Raw genomic sequence first — 25,111 nt, 5'->3', positions numbered from 1 at the left:
TCTCAAGAAACTGCGAGGTGACCCACCTCATGTTTGTTGATGATGTGTTGTGTGCTGGGTCCAACAAGATCACAGAATGGGACACCTTCCACAAGATATTGGATAAATTTGGAAAGGCATATGGTTTAGTCATCAACTCCTCCAAAATAGAATTAATCACTGATGACCAAGGCTCGGACATTATCTTGGCTATTGCTACATCTTTTGGGATAAATATTTGCTCCATGACTGATGGCTTCAAATACTTGGGATGTTTTTTGAAACCAAACAAACACCTTTCCCATCACTGGGAGTGGCTTATTACAAAGTTCAAAAACAAGCTGACTCGCTGGGACCATCGTTGGCTCACCTTGGGAGGCCTTGTTACCCTGATCAAAGCAATTCTACAGAGCATCCCGGTATTTTGGATGCATCTCTTTCATATCGCACAATCCATCATCTGCCACATTGACAATATCATTGCTACCTTCTTATGGTCTGGCATAGAGAATAGAAAACAGATACACCTTGTCAGTTTAAGTACTTTATCAAAACCTATAAACTTTGGTGGCTGGGGACTCCTTGACTCCCGAGGCTTCAATATTGCTCCCCTTGCCTCGTCCCTCTGGAGAAAATTTTATGATAGAGGTCTGTGGCAGAAAATCATTGTCAACAAATACATTGCATAGACAAATACAGAGGATTTGGTGGTTGTTGGGGCGCCCCCTACACTTGATGCATCTATTGTTTGGCGTAGTCTTCGTTGGGAAATTCCATGACTATGCAACAATTTGCAGTGGATGGTAGCAAAATTAGATGTCATCAAAGGTATGAATGGATGCCATACACTTACAACACCCTTGATTCATTTTCTGCAGACACAGGGCATCACTTCGCTGGCCAATCTTTGGGACATGGCCTGTCTCCCAAATGTCGCTCATGCTTGGCCACACGCTGGGAAGATCGGCCTACCAAACCACATGGCTGAGGAATGGGATGAATACCGCCGCTCTTTCCACATGGTTGGAATCCGTCCCACTCTACGCTTAGACCGACTGGTGTGGGGGGACATGTTGCGACCGACTGCATTGTGGTCAATGAAGTATATGCCCACATCAATTCGTGTTCTCAATCACTGCCATTTTCTACTACTATTGCTACATGGTGGAAGTGGAATGCCCCACTTAATATCATGTGCTTCTCATGGTTGGCCCTACATAACCATATTCTTACTTGGGACAAGCTGATTGAGAAGGTTTTCATGGGTTTCGACAGATGTCCCATTGTGGGTTAGATTCAGAGGACTGCACACATCTATTCATACAATGTTCTTTTGCTGCAATTGTTTGGATGAAGATTTCCATACTTCTTGGTGTCCCTATGCCTAGTGACTTTGTCTCGATTATGGATTGCTTCACCACTTGGTCTGTACATGCTAAAGCACACTGGACTGTCCCACTATATGTGTTATGGGGCATATGGCGAGCAAGAAACATGCTTATTTTCGAAAATAAACATCATGTCCAACTGGTGGCATTGAACATTCTTGAATATTTCCAAGAAGACGACCCCTGTACACACTTGGATCCTAGAAAGAACATCACACTGGTTGATCTAGGCAACAACTTCCCCATCTACCATTTTGATGGGGCGGGCTTGGGGGGATTTTGTGGCTATGGGGTTTACCTTTCACTTGATCCCACAACTCATTACCACTTTCACTGGCATGATGGTGATGGCGACAACTGCAAAGCGGAATTGGTAACTCTATGGGGTGCACTACAAGTTTCCTCATGGCTGGAAATGGACAACCTTCTGATCGTGGGTGACTCACTGACAGTGATCAATTGGATTCAGGGGAAACACTCATTGGATGTTCCCTCACTTTGAAATTGGATGCAACAAACCAGTGATCTCCAGACGACCTTCTCCGTTGTCACCTTTCAGCATGTATACCGGGAACAAAACACTTTGGCTGATGCACTTTCCAAATGTGGTATTCCTCTGCCCCCCAGCTTCATGGCCTATTAGCTGGAAGTTGATGGTTTGAATCGATCACTAGACTACTTTGAGATCTAATTTTGGAGTATCATCTTGCATGTTTTCTGGTATATTTCTCGTCCCACCAAAGATTTTTTTATGCGGATTGTTCCCCTTGATGGGACCAACTTTTAACATTGTTTGGTTCGGTTCCTAAACCATATTACATTTTTTTTGTTGCGTGTATCATGCACTAGTCTTGTTTTGAGTTTTCTGATGTAAATAGAGTGTGTACTCTGCACCTCACTGGCCACACCCAGATTGGTATACACCTGATATCTGTTCTCTGAACTGTTACATGGGATAAAGCACCTTGCCATTGTAAAACTTTCACACTTAAATGAATGAAAGTTTCGTTTTTTTTCTTCTAAAAAAAACGGGAACTGAAGGCAAATTGTCAAGTTGGCTGCCATTCTCATTCCATTGTCTATCATTGAGCTCCCATTCCTTAATTTCCCACCTGATTTGAGGCCCGATGATGGGTTACTGCAATTCCCTACTAATTCTGCCATCTCAGATTTTTGTGCCCACCATTAGACTATCACAGTTAGGCTCGTATTAGGCAATCAAATGATGAAGGGACCGTCCCACTACTTTATTCTTCTACTACTTAATTCCCACATTATCAAACATAATGCAAGGTGCCAGGTCTCTGTTAATGAAGTTGTAGCAATGGGTATTTTAAAAGAAACACACCACATAGAAAAAGATTGACAAGTTGGGCTTTTATGTTTGTTCCTATGGAGCATTCAGGGGATCTCAAGGGATTTTAAAATAAGCTGTAAGTTAATTATATTTTTTGTTTTTGTTGAAAAAAATTATAGATCCATTTGTAAACAGTTATTTTAATACATCCTTCTAGTTTGTACGTGTTAGATCGGGATGTCTGATCGAACCCAACGCATATGTTCTAGACATCTCTATTTTTTGTGTGGAACTGTGAAATCCATGGTGCAATGGTTTGGAACCAAAATCCTTTTCTATATTAATGGACCGGAATATTTAATTTATTTAATCTTTCGTTACAATGAGTCTAATGTGGTTGCTAACCCCCTAGCTCGCTACAGAAAAGGTTGATCAGAGCGAGCATCGGTCTCCTTCCCACCCCAAAAATGGATCCATACAATGTTCCCATGGATGTCCATTCATTTCCGTCGGAGCAAGAATCAACCCAGGGCCATCAGATCCATGTTAGACAACGCAACATTACAAGACTCCAAAGCCTCCAAACAACTGGGATTTGTTTTGACAAAACAGCCCACGAAATCACCCAACTCCCACGTTAGGTTATCATCTCCCTGCAATACTAAAGGTGCATTTTATTGTGGACGGAATAGGGTAGTATTCTTCGCGCCAATTTCATGTCGCAAATATTCATTGAACGTCTTTTCTCTGTCGTCGCTAGAAGATCCGGGATTTGAACCCCTAACATCTTCTACAAACATCGAGGCCCCATGGATGCCAAAGCCAAAAAGAATTTATCGATTAGAGTTTTCAATGATTTTCTCGTCCGGCTCTTCCTGATTCGTCGATGCCAAATAACACTTCTTTCGAATATATCTAACCAGGTTCGAAACTCTGTGCTGCCTCAGCAACTCGCTCGGGTTCAAAAATTCCCTTTCCTTCGCTATTTTCTGCTGGTAGCTTGTGCTGTTGAGCGGATGATGAGCTCTCGACGATGCTCTGATGGGTCACATGGTCTATTCCCATGCGCCTCAGCTTCTTATTGATGTGGGTATTCCAGTGATTCTTTATCTCGTTATCAATTCCACCCGACAGATATCCTATGATCTTTGCCCACCTATTACTAAGTTTTTTGTGGAGCTCCATAATAAGCTGCTCCTCCATATCTGATAACTCTCCCCGCTTCAAATCAGGACGAAGATCATTCATCCATCTGAGCCTGCAACTCTTACCACATCTCAACAGACCAACAATCTTTGGAGCACCGCGCCAACAACAGTGGCCATTGTTAAGAATGAAATCAATGAGCTTCTTATCTATCAACGCCTGAAACATGAGATTCTCTTTGGAGATTTTTCTGTTTTCATATTGGTTGCTTAACCGATCAAGTTATCATTGATTTAATAATGGAGTATGAATTATGCACTAGTTACCCAAATCTGTCTCAATTATTTCTGTTTTTGGACTTAAAATGGGCGGGTCTGGAGAGTGCACATTTATAACATGGTGTAATCTTATGTAGCTACTGCCCCAGTGGTTTTTGGAGCCGATATTTTCAGGATCTGACCAAAATAGTGGTTTAGGGTTTTTTGTTGTTGTTAAAGAATACACCTATCTGTTACTCAAGTATTTGATGGTCTTAAACACACTTCATTAACCCGACCGTAATATTATCAGTTCTGTGTATTTAGTTATCTTGAAGATAACGATTAGATATATTTGTTTAAATCTTTTATGTCTGCATATTTGTTGTTCCGTCGAGCCCATCCATATGGAAATGGGTTTTGATGCCACTTCAGCTTTATATAGATTTTGTAATCCAATATTTCCATATCTGTATTTTTTTTGGTTGGATTCTTGTTTCTCATAGTTGACTTCTTATTTCTATTTTTTCGATTCCTAATGTATTACCGTTAAAAATAATAAAAATAAAAAAGAGACTAACAACTGCTTTCTGAAATATGATAGAGAGGTTTCTCAAATAGGTATAAAAATAAAAAAGAGACTAATCACTGCTTTCTGAAATATGATAGAGAGGTTTCTCAAGTAGATATTAGAGAGGATGTTTCTACATGCTATTTTCCTTGGAGTTCTTTGTGGTAGTTTATTATATGCTTCTACTTTTCTGCTAAAGGCTATTTTGTTGGAGTTAGACCTAATTAGAGGTACCAGCCATCTTCAAAATTCTTTTTTGATGGGGAGTCATTAAATTTACAACCCCTCCCCCCTTGATGCACATAAGTCATTGAGGACAAGTAATTTCATTCCTGTTATTGAGTCGTTCATGGAATCTACCCAACCTTAATCCGGGTAGTATATAATCTTATTTCTGTGTCAAGGATGGCCTTGCCCTCCCTACTAGCTCAATGTTTCAGTGAAGTTGACAGAAGAGTGATAAGAGATAGATGGCTCTTCTATTCCTTCGACGACCCTTTGCACCTCTTGGTGCAATTGCTAGTTTGATACAATTACGCTTATAGGCAGGCATTCCCTGAGGGCTTTGGCTAGGCAGATCCAACCAATCACAAATCTTTATTTTCGTCCTCCTTCCAATAAAAAATTGACATGTATGGTTTTGCTTTCCATTCTTATTAGGTATGGTTCCCCGTGACTTGCGTATATCTCATATATTTTTTGAGTGAACTATTCACTAACTTCTCTCCATTTTTATCAGATATCGTTTTTATTAGGTATGGTTCCCACTACTCACGCATATCCCATATCTTCTTTGAGAAAACTATTTAGTAATTTCTCTCTAGTTTTATCAGATATCAATATCAAATTTACTGCATCCAAACTTTGTTTCAAGGAGGAACTGGTGTGTACTGCATTGTATTTTTGGCTATGGCGATTGTATCGATATTCAACCGAGGGGAAAAGGGAATAGAGTTGTAGAGATGCAGCCTGAGCTAGAGGGTTTGAGGCAATTGGATTCCTTCTTCAGACGGGGTAGCCTCTTCGACCCTAGGAGATTGATGGATTATTCTTTGGACGCCTTTCCTCTGTGGGACTACATTCCCTCTTCTGTAATGATGCCCAAGAATCAATGTGCACATTATTCAGGCCAACCTTCATGGCATAACTTTGTCAAACTTCCTAGTTATACCCTATCCTAGCTCTTAGCCAACTTCCTGAGCATTTGTCAACCTTCAGCCTATCCTTCTTGGCCTTACTAGCCTTCGGTCTCCCTTACTTTGACGATTAACTATGTTGGCGTTCATGTGGGATTAATGGGTGGGAACCTCTCATGGCCCTAAAGAGGAGAGGGACAGACACCATATCCAGGGTTGGTTGATATACTAGAGAGTTGTGTTGCAAGGATTTTCGAGCTTTTAGGTCTGATTGACATATGCAAGCTTGCTGGTCTCAACTGGACCTTCACGGGCATGTCTTCCTATGATTATGCTTGGGAGTGGAAATTGCCCATATGTTACCAAGATGCTCCTTAAACTATTTATTTCAGGGCCCCATTTTCTCTCCAAGAAGCACATATACACTCTTTTCTTCCACCCAATATCTTTCGATGATGCCACAAATGTGCAAATTTATTATCTGTTTATGTTGGGTTCTTGAATGTATTTTTGGGGGTTTTATTTTATTTTTAAATTTCGAAAAGATAATTTAATTTTTCTTTCTTTAGGGGTGGGTTTTAAAAACATCTACTAGTTGTTATTAGCCTTCATTTTTCATTGAATTTGTCAGTGGTTTAGTTGTTGAAGAGAGTTTCATTCAATGATCTTGTATTTGAACTATGTTACCAGAACTTTGACTTGGAGACTTATTTTACAGGTTGTTCTCCTTCCTGTTTTGACACTATGCTAGTTGATTACTTATGAGTTCTTTGTGCATAAAACAAATGGATGAGGGTTTCATGTTACTCATCAAATTTATATGCATAAGATGTGTAGATGAGGTTCATGTTTCTCATCTCTTGATGCTCTCTAGCCTATTTCTTTTTATGTTCTTGTTTCCCATTTTTGGTAACGTAGTATTTTGATAATAATGGATATTAATAATTATCTTAAGAGTTTTCGACATATTTTTTGTTTTAAAAAATAATGAATAAACTTATAATAGAAAGGGGTTGACTGCATAACTAGCCAGCTAATGTCCAATACTGGAATAACAATCACTATGGAATTCATCCATCACCTTAATATCCTTATATGGTGAAAGTATTGCCTTAAATATTTTCTAAACACTATCCAAAACTTACAAAAATAATAAACATGTTAGCAATTTAAACTTCACAAAATAACAAACTACAACATATATTGTTAATAATAAAAATTGATCATATGCTACATGAAAATAATTGTTTTTTTTTTAAGGTTAGGCTATATCTAAGTTGAAATCAAGTCTAATGTTGAATGAAAAAATAATATACCTAATAACAAAACATTATCACCAAAATTATTTCAAATTTAGTCAAGCCTAAATACCCCTTGAAATGAAATAACTCCATAATAAATTCTCACCCTCAATTCCTTCACAAAATTAAAAAATGGTTAATTCAATCTCAAACTTTGAAACATTACATCATCCTCCTCCACTTGTCCTACTCATCCCAAACTTATTGTTTTGGTATCTAAAACATTAATTTGCATCTTTAATTTATCATCATAGGTGAATTTAGGTATCTTAACCTCCTTTTTCATGCTAAAGTCCTGTACAATGTTGAACTGTCAAATTTTCAAGAAGAGGCATTTCGCTACACGATGCTCAAGTATATCATTATTGGTATAAATGAATGATTAATAAATTTCTAAAAATATTAATAGCAAAGACGATATGAAAAACGACAGCCATGTTTGAAATACAATATCAATTTAATTTCTATAATTTTTAATAACAAAAATAAAAATGATATAAAAATGGTAATGACAGTTTGTAAATTGTTCACTTTCACGATGGTGGAAAACGTAGCAATTGCAAGGTTTGTCATTGCACAAGGATATGTTGGAGAATCTAATTTCAACCATTTTTTAAGTGTCAAAATCGTCTTTCCAAGTGTGTTAATTCAATGTCAAAGATATGTTGGAGAATCTAATTTCAACCACTTTTTGAGTGTCAAAAGCGTCCTTCCAAGTGTGCTAGTTCAGTGTCAATTAGTCAAGTTTAGTAAAGTTTTACTTGAGTCATTTATTATTGATGTTTCCAATAAAAAACCCCTTAGAGCATAGATGGATATTACAACTTGTAGTCCATGTGGTACAGATCCATTGATGTAATGCATCTGATTTGGGCCAAAAACCATTGAATCTACATATGACAACCTTAGTATAGAAATTTGCACAAAGCTCATTCATTTACCTCAGGCAGAGAGACTGTCAAGGTCGGGTCTGTGATTTTTGCTCCACAATGTAAAGTGGTGGTGCTAACTTCTCCCTTCCCTTTGACAACATCTTTAAAGGAAACCTTGCCCTTTGAGCTAGATCCAAAACATCCTCCTCTCAATCTCAAATTTAGAATGATGGTTGAATCTGTGACAATTCCATAGTCTTGTATAGTGTAATTATCCTGTGTAATTTGCGAGGCATATAGCAAACTTTGAATACTTGCAACTATCCCTGTATGAGCTTGGATTTCATACTTCAGTTCCTTTATCATCCTCCCCTTCCAGATTCAATTCTTCCTTGCAAAGTTTTAATGAAGATTTGTATCAGTCCGGGTTTGTGGTGGGTAGATCTGGGCTTGACAAAGCTTGATCTGCTAAAGGGGGTGTTGGATCTAATAGATCTGGGCAATTCGATTCCCTCTCCTTTACTTGAAGCAACGTCGCTGGCTCGTCATGGCCAGACCTCTTAAATCCAATGTAATCTTATTTAACGGATTAGTGATATTATTAAAAAGAACAAAATACTCTGCTCCAAGGTTTCTCCCATTTTTTAACATAGTATTAAAGCATCGATTCATATAAGATTCCAGAGAAAGTATTGCTTGAATTTTTTTTGAGCTCATAAAGAAAAAGCGAAGGTCAAGGAGAAAAATGCAATCGTGCACTTGGAAAAAAAGCTGCGCAAACTCGCTAAAAAGACACGACAATCTTACCAAAAAGATTGCGCATAAAAGCTCATCGGAGCCGCGCAAACGACATTTTAAAAAGAAAGAACGGGTCAGAAGTTTCAAAAAAAGGGGGCAATTTTCGTTTATGGTTGGTTCACTAAACGACAAAGAGCACGAGGTTAAAAGAGTTCACGGGAAACAAAAATGAAGGCCCACGTAAGAAATCGGAGGAAGGCTCCGTGATTTTTAATTTAAGAAAAAAACTTCATCAGTTTTAAAGGTGATTCATTTGAAGGTTCCTTTTTTATTCACAAGTAGTCACATTCAATTTTTTGGATAAGTACGTTGCTATTCTTTTTAAAGGGTTTATGTAATTAAAAAAGCCTCCAAATGTATATCTTTGTGAAAATGATCAATTTTAAAAGTTTTTATTTAAAATAAAAAAATTGGTTGTTTTAGAGTTTTAACTTTTGTGTGATGTAAAAAAAGGTTTTGACTAATGTGAGGAGCTTATGAGATTTTGCAAAAGAAGGTTTATTTAAAAAGAAATTATCTTTTAAATTTCAAAAAAATACATTTTGTTTAGAAGGACATGAGGGTTTATTTAAAAACTTTTGCAAGGTGTCTGAGAAGGGTATGTGAAAGGTTGTTTTTTGAAAAATTTGTAATTTTTTTTTTTTTAAGGATTCAACACAAAGATAGTTTTATTGCAGGCAACAACCATGCTTGTAGTTTGATTTGCTTGATGAGTTATAGTAAGCCAACATTCAACGAATGAGAAAAACCAAGAGGCTAAGAAGGTCAAAGTGACAACAATAAATGTTTGAGATCTTTTTAAAAGTCATCCAAACAAAGAAAAAGTGGAATAAATCCTCTACAATACGAGACTTCCTTCACTCTTCAATATCAAGGCCCCCTTTTTTAATGAAGACTTCTTCATATATTACACCCCCCTCTTAAAAAAATTTGAAATGACAAAACGACAAAAAGTCAAAGGCTTTCTTTTTTGTTTCATAAAGAAACTTTTAAATTTGGAAGTGAAGAGACAAAATGATGTCTTTGCATTGACATGCATAAAACAATTTGTAGATGACAACATTATTCCCCTGATTTCATATGCCAAGACATCCAAGGAGCCTTGAGATACCCTTGAGAGGAGTTTTGGTTTAAGGGGGAGCATTGAAGTTGAAGATAAAAGTGGATCTATAGTAGCAGATCTACATCGAGATGAAAAGTTTGTTGAATTACACTATGCACAACTGCAAGTGAATGAAGATTCCGTAAATCTAGTAAGAGATCTTATTAATGAAAATTTGGTGAATCCAACAACAAAGCGTGCTGATGAAAATTTGGTGAATTCAACAATAGAGCATGCTGATGAAAATTTGATGAATCTAGCAACAGAGCTTGTTGATGATAGTGAATCTGCCATTGGAGCAGTCAATGATATGGTGAAACAAACATTTAATATTGTTGATGTAAATTTTGATGAAAAATTATTGCCTAAAGATGAATGGTTGCAGATGATGCAACAAAAACATCAGATCAACATAATTTTATTCGGTGAGAAAATCCCACTTGAGTCAATGGAAGACAACATGTTTGCAACAACACAGGTTAGTACAAAAGCACAAGAGTCAGAGACAAAAGAAGAGGTAGAGAAGGAAGTGCAACAAGAGAAAGCTCTCATTGCAGAGCAGAAAGAACAAACCAATGTGATTTTGCAGATGTTTTTAAACTTACAATTGATTTCCAATGTGCAGGTACACAAAACGATTATGAAAAAGGGTTAAATTTCCTTGAAGCATGGCTTACAACATCATGCCTTGATAAAGTCTACATAGAAGATGCATAAATGAATGTTGAAGACAACATGCATGATGAACACATCAATGAAATTTTCAGATATTGGAGTTTTGACGAGATAGGATTTTATTCTCATCTTATGTTTGAGTAGATTGATGATGAAAAACGCATTACAAAAGATAATATGTGGCAGCAACATACAGACAAGTTGTTTTCTAAAGAAGTCCAGGACATATTTAGACAATCTGGAACAATGGAAGACCTGAACCAAAAAATGAATAAACTGAAATTTGAGGCCTACAATATGAAGAAAAAGATGAAACAATTTAGAGGCTACAAGATTTGGAAGAAGAGAAGAAGAAAAATAAATCTAGTTGAAGTCAATTTTTAAAATTATAAGCCTAGCTGAGACATAGACCAACAAACATCTTAATTGAATTTTCATGTGGTTGTAATTAAGGGGGAGTGTTGGAGAATCTAATTCCAACGACCTGTTAGGTGTCGAAACCGTCCCTCCAAGTGTCCTAGTTCAGTTTTAGTTAATCCAATGTAGTCGAGTTTCACTGAGTCATTTATTACTGATGTTTCTAATAAAATATTATTTAACTGATTCATAATATTGTGAAGAGAAAAATCCTATTCTCCATTATTTCTCCTATTTTTTATTAGGATATGTTCAAGATCTCCAAATATTCAAACGATGACAAGGGTTTCAACATGATACACTATTCACAGTTTATAGGATTAAGTCATGCCAGCAGTTAAGGTAAGCATTAGCTCAATTATGCTTCAATTTTCATTGCATTTCAAAAAGTTTTAGGGTTTAATTATCACAATGCAATTGGGTTTCCTTTTGTTTTTTTAGGAACATACAAAATTCTATTCGAAGTTGAAATTTGTCGGAGGAAATTTCATCATATCTACAAACAAAGAGATTGTATGAACATGGAGATAAGATTATCAACAAGGTAGGCTGTGAAGCAGCAAGTCCATGCCATTCATATGGTGAGACTTGACCTGTTGCTTTTAATCTCATATTTTTTTAATGATTAAGCCTTGATACATTGAAAATATTGCGTGTACAATGCATGACATGGAGTGATGAATAGTTTGTTACAATTAATGCCAATTCCTATCAATATGCCTACACACTGAGTAATGCACACACTCAGAAACCAGACCAATTGAAGCACATACTCACGGAATTATCCAAAACTAGAGTTGCTTGTAATAAGTTATCTAGCTTTTCACCCGCAGTTGGAAATAAGGTTAATCTGACCCAGGGAAATCGGGGGTTGTTCAATTGGTTTGGTTTGGAAGATCTAACAAAACTTAGCGGACTTCTTTGATTTAGCTCCGGCTAAGCACAACTCTGTAGAGCTAGATCTAGGAGGTATTTTTCGGCCCCATAGCAGCAATGAACATGTGGAATTGAACCACATCCTTTAGCTCATCATACTTTGAGCTTATTCGCATAGTCTTTCAGTATAACGCACTTATAGAGTACATATACACTTTAGGGTGAGTACATTTTAAACTGGAAATATTAAAGTAAGAGTGGAAGCAACGAGCTCGTCGTATTGCAGGAAAGATTAATAATTCAATGTTTAGCGTTTGCAGGGATTTCTTTCAAAAGACCTTGCATATAGTTACTGTAGGTCCAATCTTATGAATCGATGGGGTTAATTTAAAATTGGATTACTTTAGGTTTTTCGGCACAACTTAGGCCCATAGTTTTAATACAATGGTACATGAAAGTGTGATGCATTAACCATCCTATATAAATTTATACAGTAAACGCTAGTTAAGAGGCAAAGATAAAGAGGAATCATAGTATTATTAGTAATATGAACACTAGTGATTAGTAATAAGGTGTTTAAAGGTGCTTAGAGTAGCCAAATGTTTTAAGGCGCTCCACAATTAAAGTCGTAGACTATTTTTTCTCCCAAAGCCTACTCACTGCTTCTTTGATTTTGCTCTCACTTTCGGCCCACCCATATGAACAAAAGAATAGAGAAGAGGAAATTGAGAAGTAAATTGTTCCTATTTCATTTCCTTGCCGGCTTGATTTTGTGTTTCGATTTTGTGTTTCCTTTTTATGCTTACCCGGAGGGTACAATTTGCATAATTACTCAAAATAGAACCTCATACTGTAAATGTCATCATATTAGTCGAACATGGGTGATTTAACTAATAGTAGTGCATGCTAGAGGTGTTATTCCTTGAGTCGCTTAAAGCTCAAGTGGGCTTGATCGAGTAAGTCGAGTGAGCTTGCTTGAAGTGAGTGAGCTTTAGTTTCATCTTGCTTGAAGCAAGCTTGAGTGGGCATCTTAGCGAGTTAGCTTGTTTAGTGGGCTTAAATCTTACTAAGTTGTTGGAACAAGAGTGTTGATCGGGAATTGGACTAAGATTGTGTTCAAGACTAAGCTATTGGATGGGAACTAAGATTGGGAATTGGAATCTCTGTTCTCCACCTACTTTCTATTATTCAAAAGGGAAAATGCTTATATAGAATGCAAAACGTAGTATGAACCATTGCAAGATCGATCGTAAGTCTTAGCTAGTACTACCAAAGAATGAGTAGTAGTCGACCTATTAAGTGAAGTGACCAGAAGCCAAAGGATGGGATAGAGGGGCCACCAATGCCGCAGGGGGCGATTGGTCAAACACCAATGAAACCTAAAAAGAGAGCCAAAAGGGGGATTAAGGAACACAACTTTGCTTCAATGACTCAACAATATGGTTTAGAAACTTGACAGGGGCTCGACTTATCAGTTGTTCGATGGGGAGAGAGATCAACCAGATAGAGAGGGCCTTTACTGACGTTAGAATGAGTTGATTGCTTGGTCGGAGTGACCGGTTTCAATTCTTATATAAGCGGCTCTGCAAATTCCTACTTTCTTCTAATAATAGGTAGAGAGCTGAAATTCACTAAAGAATTAGTCACTCTACAACCCCTCCCCATGACCCTATTGATCAAGTGAATCAACTACACTCAAATCCCTTTGAATTAAAAGGGCCTGCTGGTAGGGCAATCGAAGGAGGAAATAAATGTTCCTCCTCTATTGTTATAGACATTTTTGGGCACTGCAACCCCAAGCATAAATGTCCATAAACCAAGGGCTCCTAAGTCCCTAAAGGTGTTGTTCCAACACCTAAAAGAACAAGGTCAATTGATTACAGCATCTCCCAGAAGTTCTCCATGAAAAACTACTCAGAACTGGTCAAAACTGGACCATTTCACCTGCTCCATAGGAAAAGTGCGTTGCATCCCACCTAAATACACACAATAGGTGCGATGCATGTCAAAAATCCCTTCTATGGGGTGTGATGGGCAAGAAGGGACAAATGGCAGGGTCAATCCGCAAGGTGGAGAAGCATGGAATCTTCCAGAAACTTCTCCTGTGACACTTGCCTCTCTGAATTCGACCAGGGATGAGTAAGAGATCATCAATCTCCAAGTGGAATCAAGAACTATCAGAGGGAAGACACTAATCAAATCTCAAAAGCTGACTCACCTCCCTTGCAGACATCTATATATGGATCCCTCATCCCAGAGATCCAGAGGCTGGAATTTTGTATCTTGTAAGGAAGTGCTGTTGGTTTCTTGGTGAAAAATCATAGTGTTGGGTGATCTAAGCTTTTCATGAGGTGAAGAAGGGATTTCTTGCTGAGAGGATGATGTTGGGTCAGAACAATTGGTTGTAATCCTCTTTGCTCTTTCTTGATTATCAATAAATCTATTCAAGTTTTCCTCCACATTCTTGTATGATTGATGATTTATGCATTTGTGTGGTCATTGTACATCTGATCCTATATTGTTTATGATAATAGATATATATTCTTGGATAGTATTATGCTGCTTTGATTCTACAGGTACTCTTTGAAGTTGGGTAGACAAGGAAGCGAGTGGCAAAGACCTACCAGAAGAGAGAGGAATTGAGCAAGGAACCAAGCGCAAGACAGAGGTTGGTCTCCTTATTCTTCTCTTATCTATTTCTCATAAGGGAAAACGAAAGTAGTTTTTAGTGTGTTTGTTTCTAAGGTAGTTACCAGCCTTAGTGGGATTAGCAGATCTGCATAGACACTATTCCCGATAACAAAATGGCGACTCCACTGGGGAGCGAATAGATTGTTTGTTTATCTACATTTGTTTATTTTATAAACTTACAGACGGAGCCTGAAGTCAAGCCAACTAGCCTTCGAACTGCATTTGATATGCAAGTGCAAAGTAGATCAATGCTGCTTCAGTCTATCTCCGGGTTTTGTTTATGAATTAAACGATTGATTTAAAAGCTCTCTAATTGCCCTCGTGGTGGCTCTAGTAACCTCCTTAGATCTACCCCTGTGATTGATTTACTGATTACCACTTGCTCGGCCTAAATCCCTGAACTGAACTGCAAACTGTGACCCAGAATCCAATCAAAGTCTCGCCCCTGGTCCAGCGCACTGTCTGTTCTGTGAACTTCAAATGCAGCGCACTTCCCGAGTGTAGTAGGTGCGTTGCATTTCAGTTTCACTGTGTTACAGGTGCGTTGATTAGACAAGGCCTTGTTCCTAAATTTTGGTTTCTGTGTTCACTCTTTTCAGCTCTATTCAAGAGTTTTCCTGCCTGTAGTCAGTACACCTCTGTTTGAAGCCCCTTTCCTTGCTGTTATTCCGCCTCCATTGTGCAAATAATTGTAAATGTTTTTATGTATTTTTGAGTCATTTTCATTTCTCCTTTACAAAGAAGTAGCGTAATTGTACTGTCGTTTCTTGATTTGAAAGTGTTGCAAGTGTCGTTTTTAGTCATAGAAGAGAATATGATTATTCTTGATAGTCGATTACATTGTTACTCTTGTATTTGATTTGAATTAGTAGTTTTTCAAGTGTCGAAAGCAAGTTTTCAATTCAAAATAACAAAGTGTCGTCATTGTCCTCGTTTTGTTTTGAAAAGAAGCTTGTTAGTAACTGTTGCTTTGAAAAATAATTCAGATTTGCGCTTACCTTTCTTTTTATCATTCACACATTAAGAAGGCTGAAAACAAATACATGCATGTGCATTTGCATTTAGACTGTTTGTTGGTTTGATTTAGGACAGTGCATATAGTGTGTGCTCTCTGCTCTTTGTTGAAAGAACGCCATCTCTCTTTCCTTAGTAGCTAGGATTTTCATTGCAAAAAGAAGATAAAATGATTGTTTATCATCTTAGATTGCATTTTAGGAATTGTACATCTACATCACGCGGTGAACCTGAAAGGCAAATTTCTTAAGCAAGATCAACTATAAAATAAATTTAATGAATCTAAAAACGCTTTGGAACCTAACGCACAACATTTAGAAGTCTAGGCTAGAGACGTATTCCGGTGTCGTAAAGCCTGGTAACTGTTGTTTTCACTGTTGGTTGGGTGATTCCTCCACTTTGAGACGATAAGTGCCAGTACGGACTTGTGCTCCCATGTACCGTCGAGTATATTTTAGGAGACCACAATAGGCTTTATCCTTTATCCATAGGAAGCCGTGTCTGCCGCCCTATCGATCGCAATGCACTGAACACAGCATTCGGGAAGATTGACTGCCGTACCGTAAAAAGTATTCTGCAGTTTTGCGATTGGTTTGGTAATCCCTCTGTCTAGATTTCCAGAGCAGTCCCTTTCATTCCTTTTCAGACTCCTTAACAGAAAAGGTCCATCTGAGCACTTGTCACTTCAGGCTCATTAAAAATCGAAGGCGACTAGAGTCATCTTTTTTTTTTTTCTCGACTATTAAAAATTGAAAAAACAAGTTGTGTCAAAGCATCTAAAATTCATCTAATTCGGAAACATACTTCCCCTTGATTTTTAGTTGATCGAGTAATTTGCAATCGTGGAAGAAAGTCAATTGAAACCCCGTCGTTCATGGAGGCTTACGAGTCAACCGTCTTTGTCTCCTAAGTCGAAACTGTTACGGACAAAGCGAACTCGTTTAACTGATTCCAAATCCCCTGGTAAAGTTAGAACAAGTGTTCCAACACCATCGGAGACTTAGGTTACTCCAAACATTTCTGGTATCCCTACCTTTACAGAAGAAGTTCAGCAACCACCGAAGGACAGTAGAACTGATCCTAGTGTGAAGGTAAACACTTGTGTTACTGAGCCAGCTCCATCTACAGCTGATTTGGAAGGTGTTATTCCCCAAACATCTGTCGCTGCAGATTCTATACCTTCTTCGGCACCATAAATATTTTACGGACCTAATGGTCTACCTCTTCCTCCTGGTCTGATTGCTATAGAAGAGATTGTGGAGGATCCTCCATCTAGTACTCCATCGCGATTTGGAGTCGGGATCACTCTATATCCTTCTTCGTCAGAAATTAGTCTACCGCCATCGGAAGCTCCTGTAGAATCGCTAGGCAATCTTTTGGATAGACTAGAAATGTCTGAACAGCCGTCGACATCTAGGACCGTGTCATTCGACACAGTGACAACAAAACTTCCTGCTGTCACTCCTACAATGTTCGGCGGCATACCATCTGTCCCAACTAGCTCTCAATCGCTAGACGAGGCCCACTCAGGGGCTATTTCGACAGTATGGTTTGTTCCTATTTGTTCATCCGGAATAGTATCCGAGAACTCTTATGTTGAGTCTCTGCAAATTGATCCTTCAGGGTGTCAATTTGGGCAGTCCGATCCTCAAAGGCAAACAATTCCTTTAAGTACTAGATTACCGCCGTATGGGGGGCAGTATACCCTTTCATTGTCTCCTCCGGGAGGAAAACCATACGAGAGTTTACAACAAAATTTAGGTTATGCTGGAATTACATCTAGCGATTGGGTGCCAATACTGCCTCAACAACCAAGAGTTGTATATTCGATGCAACAATGTTTACCTATGTCAAATATACCAACTACGCTAGATATTGTGACGGTGTCGCAAGTACAAGCGTTGCCTGTTGTATGCCAACCTCAGGTTTCTCAGGTGGTAATGCAACAGCCTCTTGTCCCTGCGACTCAATCACAATCACCAACTAGTGGAATGACACAGGTCCAAACGGGTACATTTACCCCTCATCTTGGTCAAACAGTCAGTATTGGACAACAACACATGGCTTCACAACCATGGCTGGTGCAATACCAACAGCCGCAATTCCAACAAGTATACCAAGGATCTGAGCAACAAATCTTTGCAAATAGTGGGCAGCCGTATATTCAAAACAATCAAAATCAACCATTCTACAATGGTTATGCCCATTAACCTTACCAAAGTTACCAGCATCAAATGCATTATGCTGGTATGCAAAGACCAACTGCTCAGGCAATTCTGTCATATCCTGGGTATGCTTCACCAAACCTGAATCAACAATTACCCTTTGTGGCAACTTTAGAGTTACCAGATCTAAATTGGCTAACAAACGATCCAATTGCTTACGCCCCTTGGTGGTCAGCGATTCTGCATAAACTTTCGTCAGATATTCCTAAGTTTAATGGAAATCTGGGTGAAGACCCATCGAATCATGTGATGACATTTCATCTGTGGTGTTCATCAAACACCCTAAATGATGATTCGATTAGGCTTCGCCTTTTTCTGAGGACGTTAACTGGTCCGGCAACAAAGTGGTATATCGAGTTACCCAGAGCTTCGTTTGACAACTTCAGTGCCCTAGCCACAACCTTTTAAACCCATTTTCAGTTATCGATAAGGTACGAAACAGGAACAGAACTTCTTACCAATTTCAAGCAAACAACGACCACTCACATATCCGATCATATTCATGAGTGGCGACGTCGTCGTAGAATGGTAAAAACGTATGTTCTTGATCAGCTTTTAACTGAATGGTTTATTAAGTCATTATTACCTTCCATTACAGAAGATGTGGCAAAAGGAGGAGTCGTCACTGAAGATCAGGTTATTGCTCGTGCACAATATTTAGACTTGATTTATACTCAGTCTGGCACGCTCTACGATAAAATCCCTGACGCTCCCAGACCGGAATTTTTCGTTCCTCCCCCTCCTAAATCAAACAAAGACTCTCATGCCGGCGATGGCGTGATTGGTACGACAAGCACGAAATCAACAAAGGCTACATCTAAAAAGGCCCGTAAGATTTCTGGTCAAAATGCAAATGAGGAACTTCTTGCCTCGGAAGTAAATGCCGTGTCTACTGACAAAGGCAAAGAAACCAAGCAACCAGGAGGCAAGAAGAAAAAGAAAGGGAAGAAGAAAAAACATGAAAAGTCGTCTCCTGAAAAATCTTCTACAAACCCCTGCAGAAATAGGAAACCGAGTCATCCATGCTTTATATGTGATGAGGATCATTGGACGAGTGATTGTCCACATAGAGCCGAGCTTAAGAAATTCTTCAAGAATTCAAAAACCTCGGCGGTATTGACAGATCCATTTCCGAATCCAGGAACAAATCTGGTTGCTAGTAACAATGCTTCCCTGTCCCAAGTGCTAATGTTGTCTGTTTCGAAGTAGCAAAATGATGCTTTGATATCGACAAGGAATAAAGATTACAGGAATCCACAGATGTCGAACAACAAGGATAATGATCAACCTAGTAGTTCGACAACAACTTCGATCGAAGTTGTGCCACCCATCATTCCTGAGCTAATGATAAAGCCGCCAAAGGGAGTAGTACACAAATCGACATTTAATCCTCGTGCCAGAGTAGCACAACATTATAATATAGTGGAGGATCTGGCCCAATCGTCGTCCGCTATGTCGACACTTGAGGTACCGCAAAATTGCCCCCCCAAAAGCAGACTCTATTATCAGTAATAGGTGGGATTGAGCCAACGGATTCCAATCTTGTATCCTTTAATCACAAAGGATATGACCCTCAGTTACCAGCTCAACTAACTTTCCTTATTCAAGTGAAAGCTCTCAACAAAATTGTTCATCGAACAATTATTGATGAGGGGGCATCTACATGTATTATGTCGATGAGTTGCTGGAAAAATTTAGGCTCACCACCCTTGTCACGATCGTCAACGATGTCAAAAGCATTTGATGGATGATCATACACTCCATACGGGATTTTAAGTAACTTGCAAGTTGAACTAGGAGGCAAAACAGTAGAAATTGATGTTGAAGTAATCGACGGAAGCCTCAATTACAACATCCTACTGGGAAGGCCCTGGATATATGCCATTGCCGCAGTTGTGTCGACCTACTTCAGGAAGATTGCATTTCCCTTTCAAGGAGGAATTACAATCGTTGACCAACAAACATTTCTCCCCAACAGTTCACAAGTTACGGGAAGCATTCCAATGATCCATGGAAGCAATCATTCACTTCAAAATATTGGAGTAGGTCTCCTAAAAGACCCTGCCTTAATGGGTACTTTTTCCCTACCGCCTCTGAGTAATCTGGCGGAAGTGGCCACAGTGGAAACCTGCAATATGACATCTTCTATATCTAATGGATTCGAAAGATTCCTAAACATTTTGTCAGCATGGATCATCGCCATTTTGGAAATATTGTAGCAATCAATTTTCTTAGCCTGGGGGGCAAACCCAAATCAATGCTCATCAAGTGTTTGGATAGATAGGTCTAAGGAATATGGTACCTCTTCAGATCCTTGGTCGCATGTACATTCTACAGACAAAGGAATCATTCAGTCAATGATGTTAGGGGAGGCACCACAGGAAGATTACCACCATCGTTCCCATCTCCCGGATTACAATGAAGATTATTCCAATGACCTTAATCATCCTTCAGTTTTTGATTTTATATAAAATACTATAAATATCCGAGGACGGTTCTTATCTCGTGTCGACCTCGTTAAAAAATGAAACAAGGAGTCATGAGGATAGTTCTTTTACTGTGTCAACCTCATTAAAAGATGAAACAAATCCCGTTCCAATTCTCAAAGGTAAACCTTCATTCCAACCACCAAGATGAATGCAATGAAGCTTGGGGGGCATGCACCTCGATTTGTGTTATTATGCTGGGGGCATGCAAACTTATCACGAGCAGTGTTACCGCAGGGTTCAAGCTCGTTAAAAAATAAACCCTCCATGAGCAGTGTTACCACAGGGTTTAAGCTCGTTAAAAAATAAACCCGCCACGAGTAGTGTTACTGCAGGGTTCAAGCTTGTTAAAAAATAAACCCGCCTCGAGCAGTTTTAACGCGGAATTGAAGCTCGTTAAAAAATAAACATAAGTGATGAGCAATTGTTTCCCCCAGCATTTAAGCTCATTAAAAAATGAACCAATTTCCGGTAGATAACCATCGTGAATGTATTACTTCAGCCTTTGAAGCCTTGGTCGTGTTCTCATCATCACCTCCACTCTGTATTGGCTGATCATTCACCTCCACTTGATTGTTTACCCTTTTGAGGAACAACTTCGAAGAGTGATCCTGTTAGCCATCCTTGTAACACTGCCGTGATTGGAAAATTCCAAACCTTACCTGGAATTAGCTGCTACCCGAATCTATCACTCGTTCCTCAGAAAACGAGTCTCCTTTAAGCTCTTTTCAACTGACTCGTAAAATATGAAAAGATTGTCAAGCCATTGGCCTCTCCAGCTCGTTAAAGTGACCAGAAGTGCTATCCCTCCTTTAGATTTTAATCTTTTTGGACCTGAGGGATTATTACACAAAAAGATCGAGCGCTTGTTTTGTTCGGCTCGTTAAAATTACCGAAAATTCATCCCTTTTGTATTATTTTATACTTTTTCGGACTTAAGGGATTAGATGACGAAAAAGGATTTTTGGAGTTTCCTTTACGTCCCTTTTCAGACTCTCTAAAATTTAAAAGGACCGAGTTATCTTTGTCGTTAAACTCGTTAAAACCTAATAGCGACAAACTTGTCCATAACAAGACAAGAACGAGTTTCACTATCGCTAGGCTCGTTAAAACATAGCGATCGGTTTGCCCGAAGGGCAAATTTTAGAACAAGCATATGTTATCCTCCTCAAGCTTGACAAAAATAAAGAGGTACTGGTCAACAATGACTGGGGAAAAATTGGGAAGAAAACTTGAAGAAACTTTGTTGGTAGCAAGTCGCTCTTGAACATGACACTTTCACTCCACATCCGAGTCGGGTTGGGTTGTTCCATTCACTGGTCACATCACCATGGTTCCATCACACCATCCACATTTGGGGTTAATGCTACCAATCCATCATGTCAGTGTCGCTGATATGTTCAAGAGAAGTCGCTCAGAGAATTCACCTGTGTCTCACCCACTATAATACATTTTCGCTCCATTCTTTCATGACCGTCACCCTGAACCGTATGTCACCAGATTGTGTTCACCTCCATTAAAATAATTTGCTCCATTCCGTGTCATTGATGTGGGATTCACTAAGGCCCTCTTATGACAGATCGCTTCTTGTCGACATCAGCTCATTATCTAAGAAGTCGATCTAGGAACAACCCTTTCAGTACTTTGAAGCTTGCATGCCTCAATGGCAAGTTTCTCACTTCCGGCGATAGGTTTACATCAATGGCCTTCGACTGAAAGATTTTGCGTGGTGTTCGACGCCAAGTCCTTTATTCACACCACGTGAATTGTACTGTAGTACCTTGAGGATCATTATCATTATCGGTGATTCCTCTCGCGCCTGTTAACAACTTACATCATTAGCTGGTAATCAGGCGATGTCTTTCCATGTTCGACTCCAGAACATCTCTCACATGGATCGACTTGTAATTTGAGTGAAGATCGAACGAGATTGAAGACCTTGGATCTATTTTCATCCATCCGGGCTGCGATATATATTTAGGAAAATAAAGACATCAAATGTACATCATTGCTGCACAGATAATCATCCAATCCAAGGGATGATGGCTCTACCAGAATCATCAGTCTACACTCAGATGATTGTCTGTTCTATGTACATGAAAATGAATTTATAAAGCTGAGCATGGGAATGCTCGCCTCAGCTAGATCATGAAAATAATATGAAGATAATGTATTGTATTGTATCTTATTACAGGTCGCCTTCCAGCTCGAAAAAAACTTCGGATCCTCATGATAAAGCATTTCACCCGACATCAAAAAGATTAACGACCTCATGCTTTAGGGGGCAACTGTTATAGACATTTTTGGGCACTGCGACCCCAAGCATAAATGTCCATAAACCAAGGGCTCCTAAGTCCCTAAAGGTGTTGTTCCAACCCCTAAAAGAACAAGGTCAACTGATTACAACATTTCCCAGAAGTTCTCCATGAAAAACTACTTAGAACCGGTCAAAACTGGACCATTTCACCTGCTCCATAGGCAAAGTGCATTGCATCCCACCTAAACACACACAGTAGGTGCGATGCATGTCAAAAATCCCTTCTATGGGGTGCGATGGGCGAGAAGGGACAAATGGCAGGGTCAATCCGCAAGGTGGAGAAGCATGGAATCTTCCAGAAACTTCTCCTGTGACACTTGCCTCTCTGAATTCGACCAGGGATGAGTAAGAGATCATCAATCTCCAAGTGGAATCAAGAACTATCAGAGGGAAGACACTAATCAAATCTCAAAAGTTGACTCACCTCCCTTGCAGACATCTATATATGGCTCCCTCATCCCAGAGATCCAGAGGCTGGAATTTTGTATCTTGTAAGGAAGTGCTGTTGTTTTCTTGGTGCAAAATCATAGTGTTGGGTGATCTAAGCTTTTCATGAGGTGAAGAAGGGCTTTCTTGATTATCAATAAAGCTATTCAAGTTTTCCTCCACATTCTTGTATGATTGATGATTTATGCATTTGTGTGGTCATTGTACATCTGATCCTATATTGTTTATGATAATAGATCTATGTTCTTGGATAGTGTTATGCTGCTTTGATTCTACAGGTACTCTTTGAAGCTGGGTAGACAAGGAAGCAAGTGGCAAAGACCTACCGGAAGAGAGAGGAATCGAGCAAGGAACCAAGCGCAAGACAGAGGTTGGTCTCCTTATTCTTCTCTTATCTATTTCTCATAAGGGAAAACGAAAGTAGTTTTTAGTGTGTTTGTTTATAAGGTAGCTACCATCTTTAGTGGGATTAGCAGCTCTGCATAGACATTGTTCCTGATAACACCTATCCACTCCACACACCTTTCCTACTATATATCAATAGCGAAGCTTGTTCTGGCACCTGGCTTCGGGACATTGCTATCTTACTGCAGGTTCGGCTCAGTTCCGCTACTGGCTATCCGCTACTTGTGAATCGGGAACCAGAACATGGACTACGAATTCCCTTTATCTTCAATATCAAAGTGGTTTCCCCTTCTATATATGTCAAATGCGCTATGAATCGGCTCTGCTACAAGCCTTATCTGAATCGGGGAGCAAGAACCGCCCTATTCTTATTTAAGGGTAAGCTACTTCAAAATGCTCGATGAACTACGAATTGCCCTTCTCCGCCTCCCGGAAGGGAGTGCTTGCTCCTCCTAACTAAAAGAAAGATTTCTCTGCTTCGATGGACGAGAATAATAGGTATGACAACTTGCTGTCTCAACTGAAGGTGTGGAACCCACTTTTGACCCTTTCTTACTCCTACTCACTTCCTGTCCCTCCGGCAGCCCTGCCCTTTTGTTCTCCTCCAAACCATTCGGGTTGAACAGGAGCTATGATAGAAGTCTTCCTCAGTAGACAGAGGTGGGGCTTATAGATAGATCGAAGGCTAAGCCCCTTAAATCATAATAATAGGGCCATTATAGAGGTGATTTTAGGGCTAAGCTCCGCCACCAAGTTTCGGGCTAAAGGAGACTTATAAACGTAATAAAAATCAGGACCTTTCCGAATGTGATATGGTAAATATTGAATACAAGGTCAATGACAATAGAAAATAACCGGAGCCAACAGTCAAGAGGAGTGAGACTACAAAGAATAGAAATTTGGCTCAATCTGAACCTGCAACCAAAGGATAGTGGCGAGCCTTTTAAATAATTAATAAAATCGATATATTTAATCATATTCACTTCAGCAGGTCAGTTCAAGAGGAGAGAGAAGTAGTTTTTAAATTAAATCAATTATAAATCGATGATTACGAAGTTTCTTATATGCCATGTTTGCATGAATCGCAAGTGTCTTCTGCATTGCAGGTGTCAAGCAACACAAAATCTAGTTGTTATTATAACAAGTATGCTCCCATCTTGCGAATTTTTAGTATGGAGGTGCTTCAACTGGGTTTGGAGATAAGTTTTCTTGCATCTTCATTTTTTTTCACCAGTTTGTTCAGAGTATGGTTTTCATATTCAACTTCCACCACTCTGTTAGGAGAATCGATTCTCTTGAACTTAAACGGATTGATTCTCGGGAACTTTAAGTTGTGTCGATTCTCTTGAACTTAAAGTTGTGCACCACACCAAGAAAAGGAAACCATAGTAACGTAGCAGTGTATGCAACATCAAATCGATAGAGCTACCAACGACAGTTTACCCTACAAATCCTGTAGTTTCGCTGATATAAGAGATGGGAACAGAGAATTCAGTGAACCGGATATTGCAGAGGTGGAAATCCTTAATCGATTTTGGTTCAAAAGAAAATAGCCTATAAACAACACCATTAGTAGCAGTGAATACATAGGCGCAGAAAAAAGTAGAGATAGTATAAAGAACAACATAGGTGGTAACACCCTGCAGTAGCTTAATGTGTTATGCCCAGATAATGAAATCATGAGAGGAGAAGTTGTCAACCAGATTTGAGG

The 25,111-nt window shown here is 39.1% G+C and overlaps 1 protein-coding gene across 1 annotated transcript; it reads right to left on the bottom strand.

Annotated features, from left to right (window-relative positions):
• Positions 1-3,579: 3,579 nt before the first annotated feature.
• LOC149251479 (transcription factor MYB20-like) lies at positions 3,580-4,038 on the bottom strand. Its single transcript, XM_089453899.1, has one exon. It carries the CDS (start codon positions 4,036-4,038, stop codon positions 3,580-3,582), a length of 459 nt encoding a protein of 152 aa, XP_089310025.1.
• Between the last annotated feature and the right edge of the window lie 21,073 nt (positions 4,039-25,111).

Source organism: Pinus tabuliformis, chromosome 7 (assembly GCF_031772625.1).
Source record: "Pinus tabuliformis cultivar Carrire ecotype Pingquan chromosome 7, CPIR1, whole genome shotgun sequence".
Classification (NCBI taxonomy): Eukaryota; Viridiplantae; Streptophyta; class Pinopsida; order Pinales; family Pinaceae; genus Pinus; species Pinus tabuliformis.
This window is presented reverse-complemented; position numbering and strand designations above follow the sequence as displayed.

What these genes read in the sequence shown, in the direction of transcription:
- LOC149251479 (XM_089453899.1), bottom strand. Translation starts at nt 4,038, where the DNA reads ATGTTTCAGGCGTTGATAGATAAGAAGCTCATTGATTTCATTCTTAAC.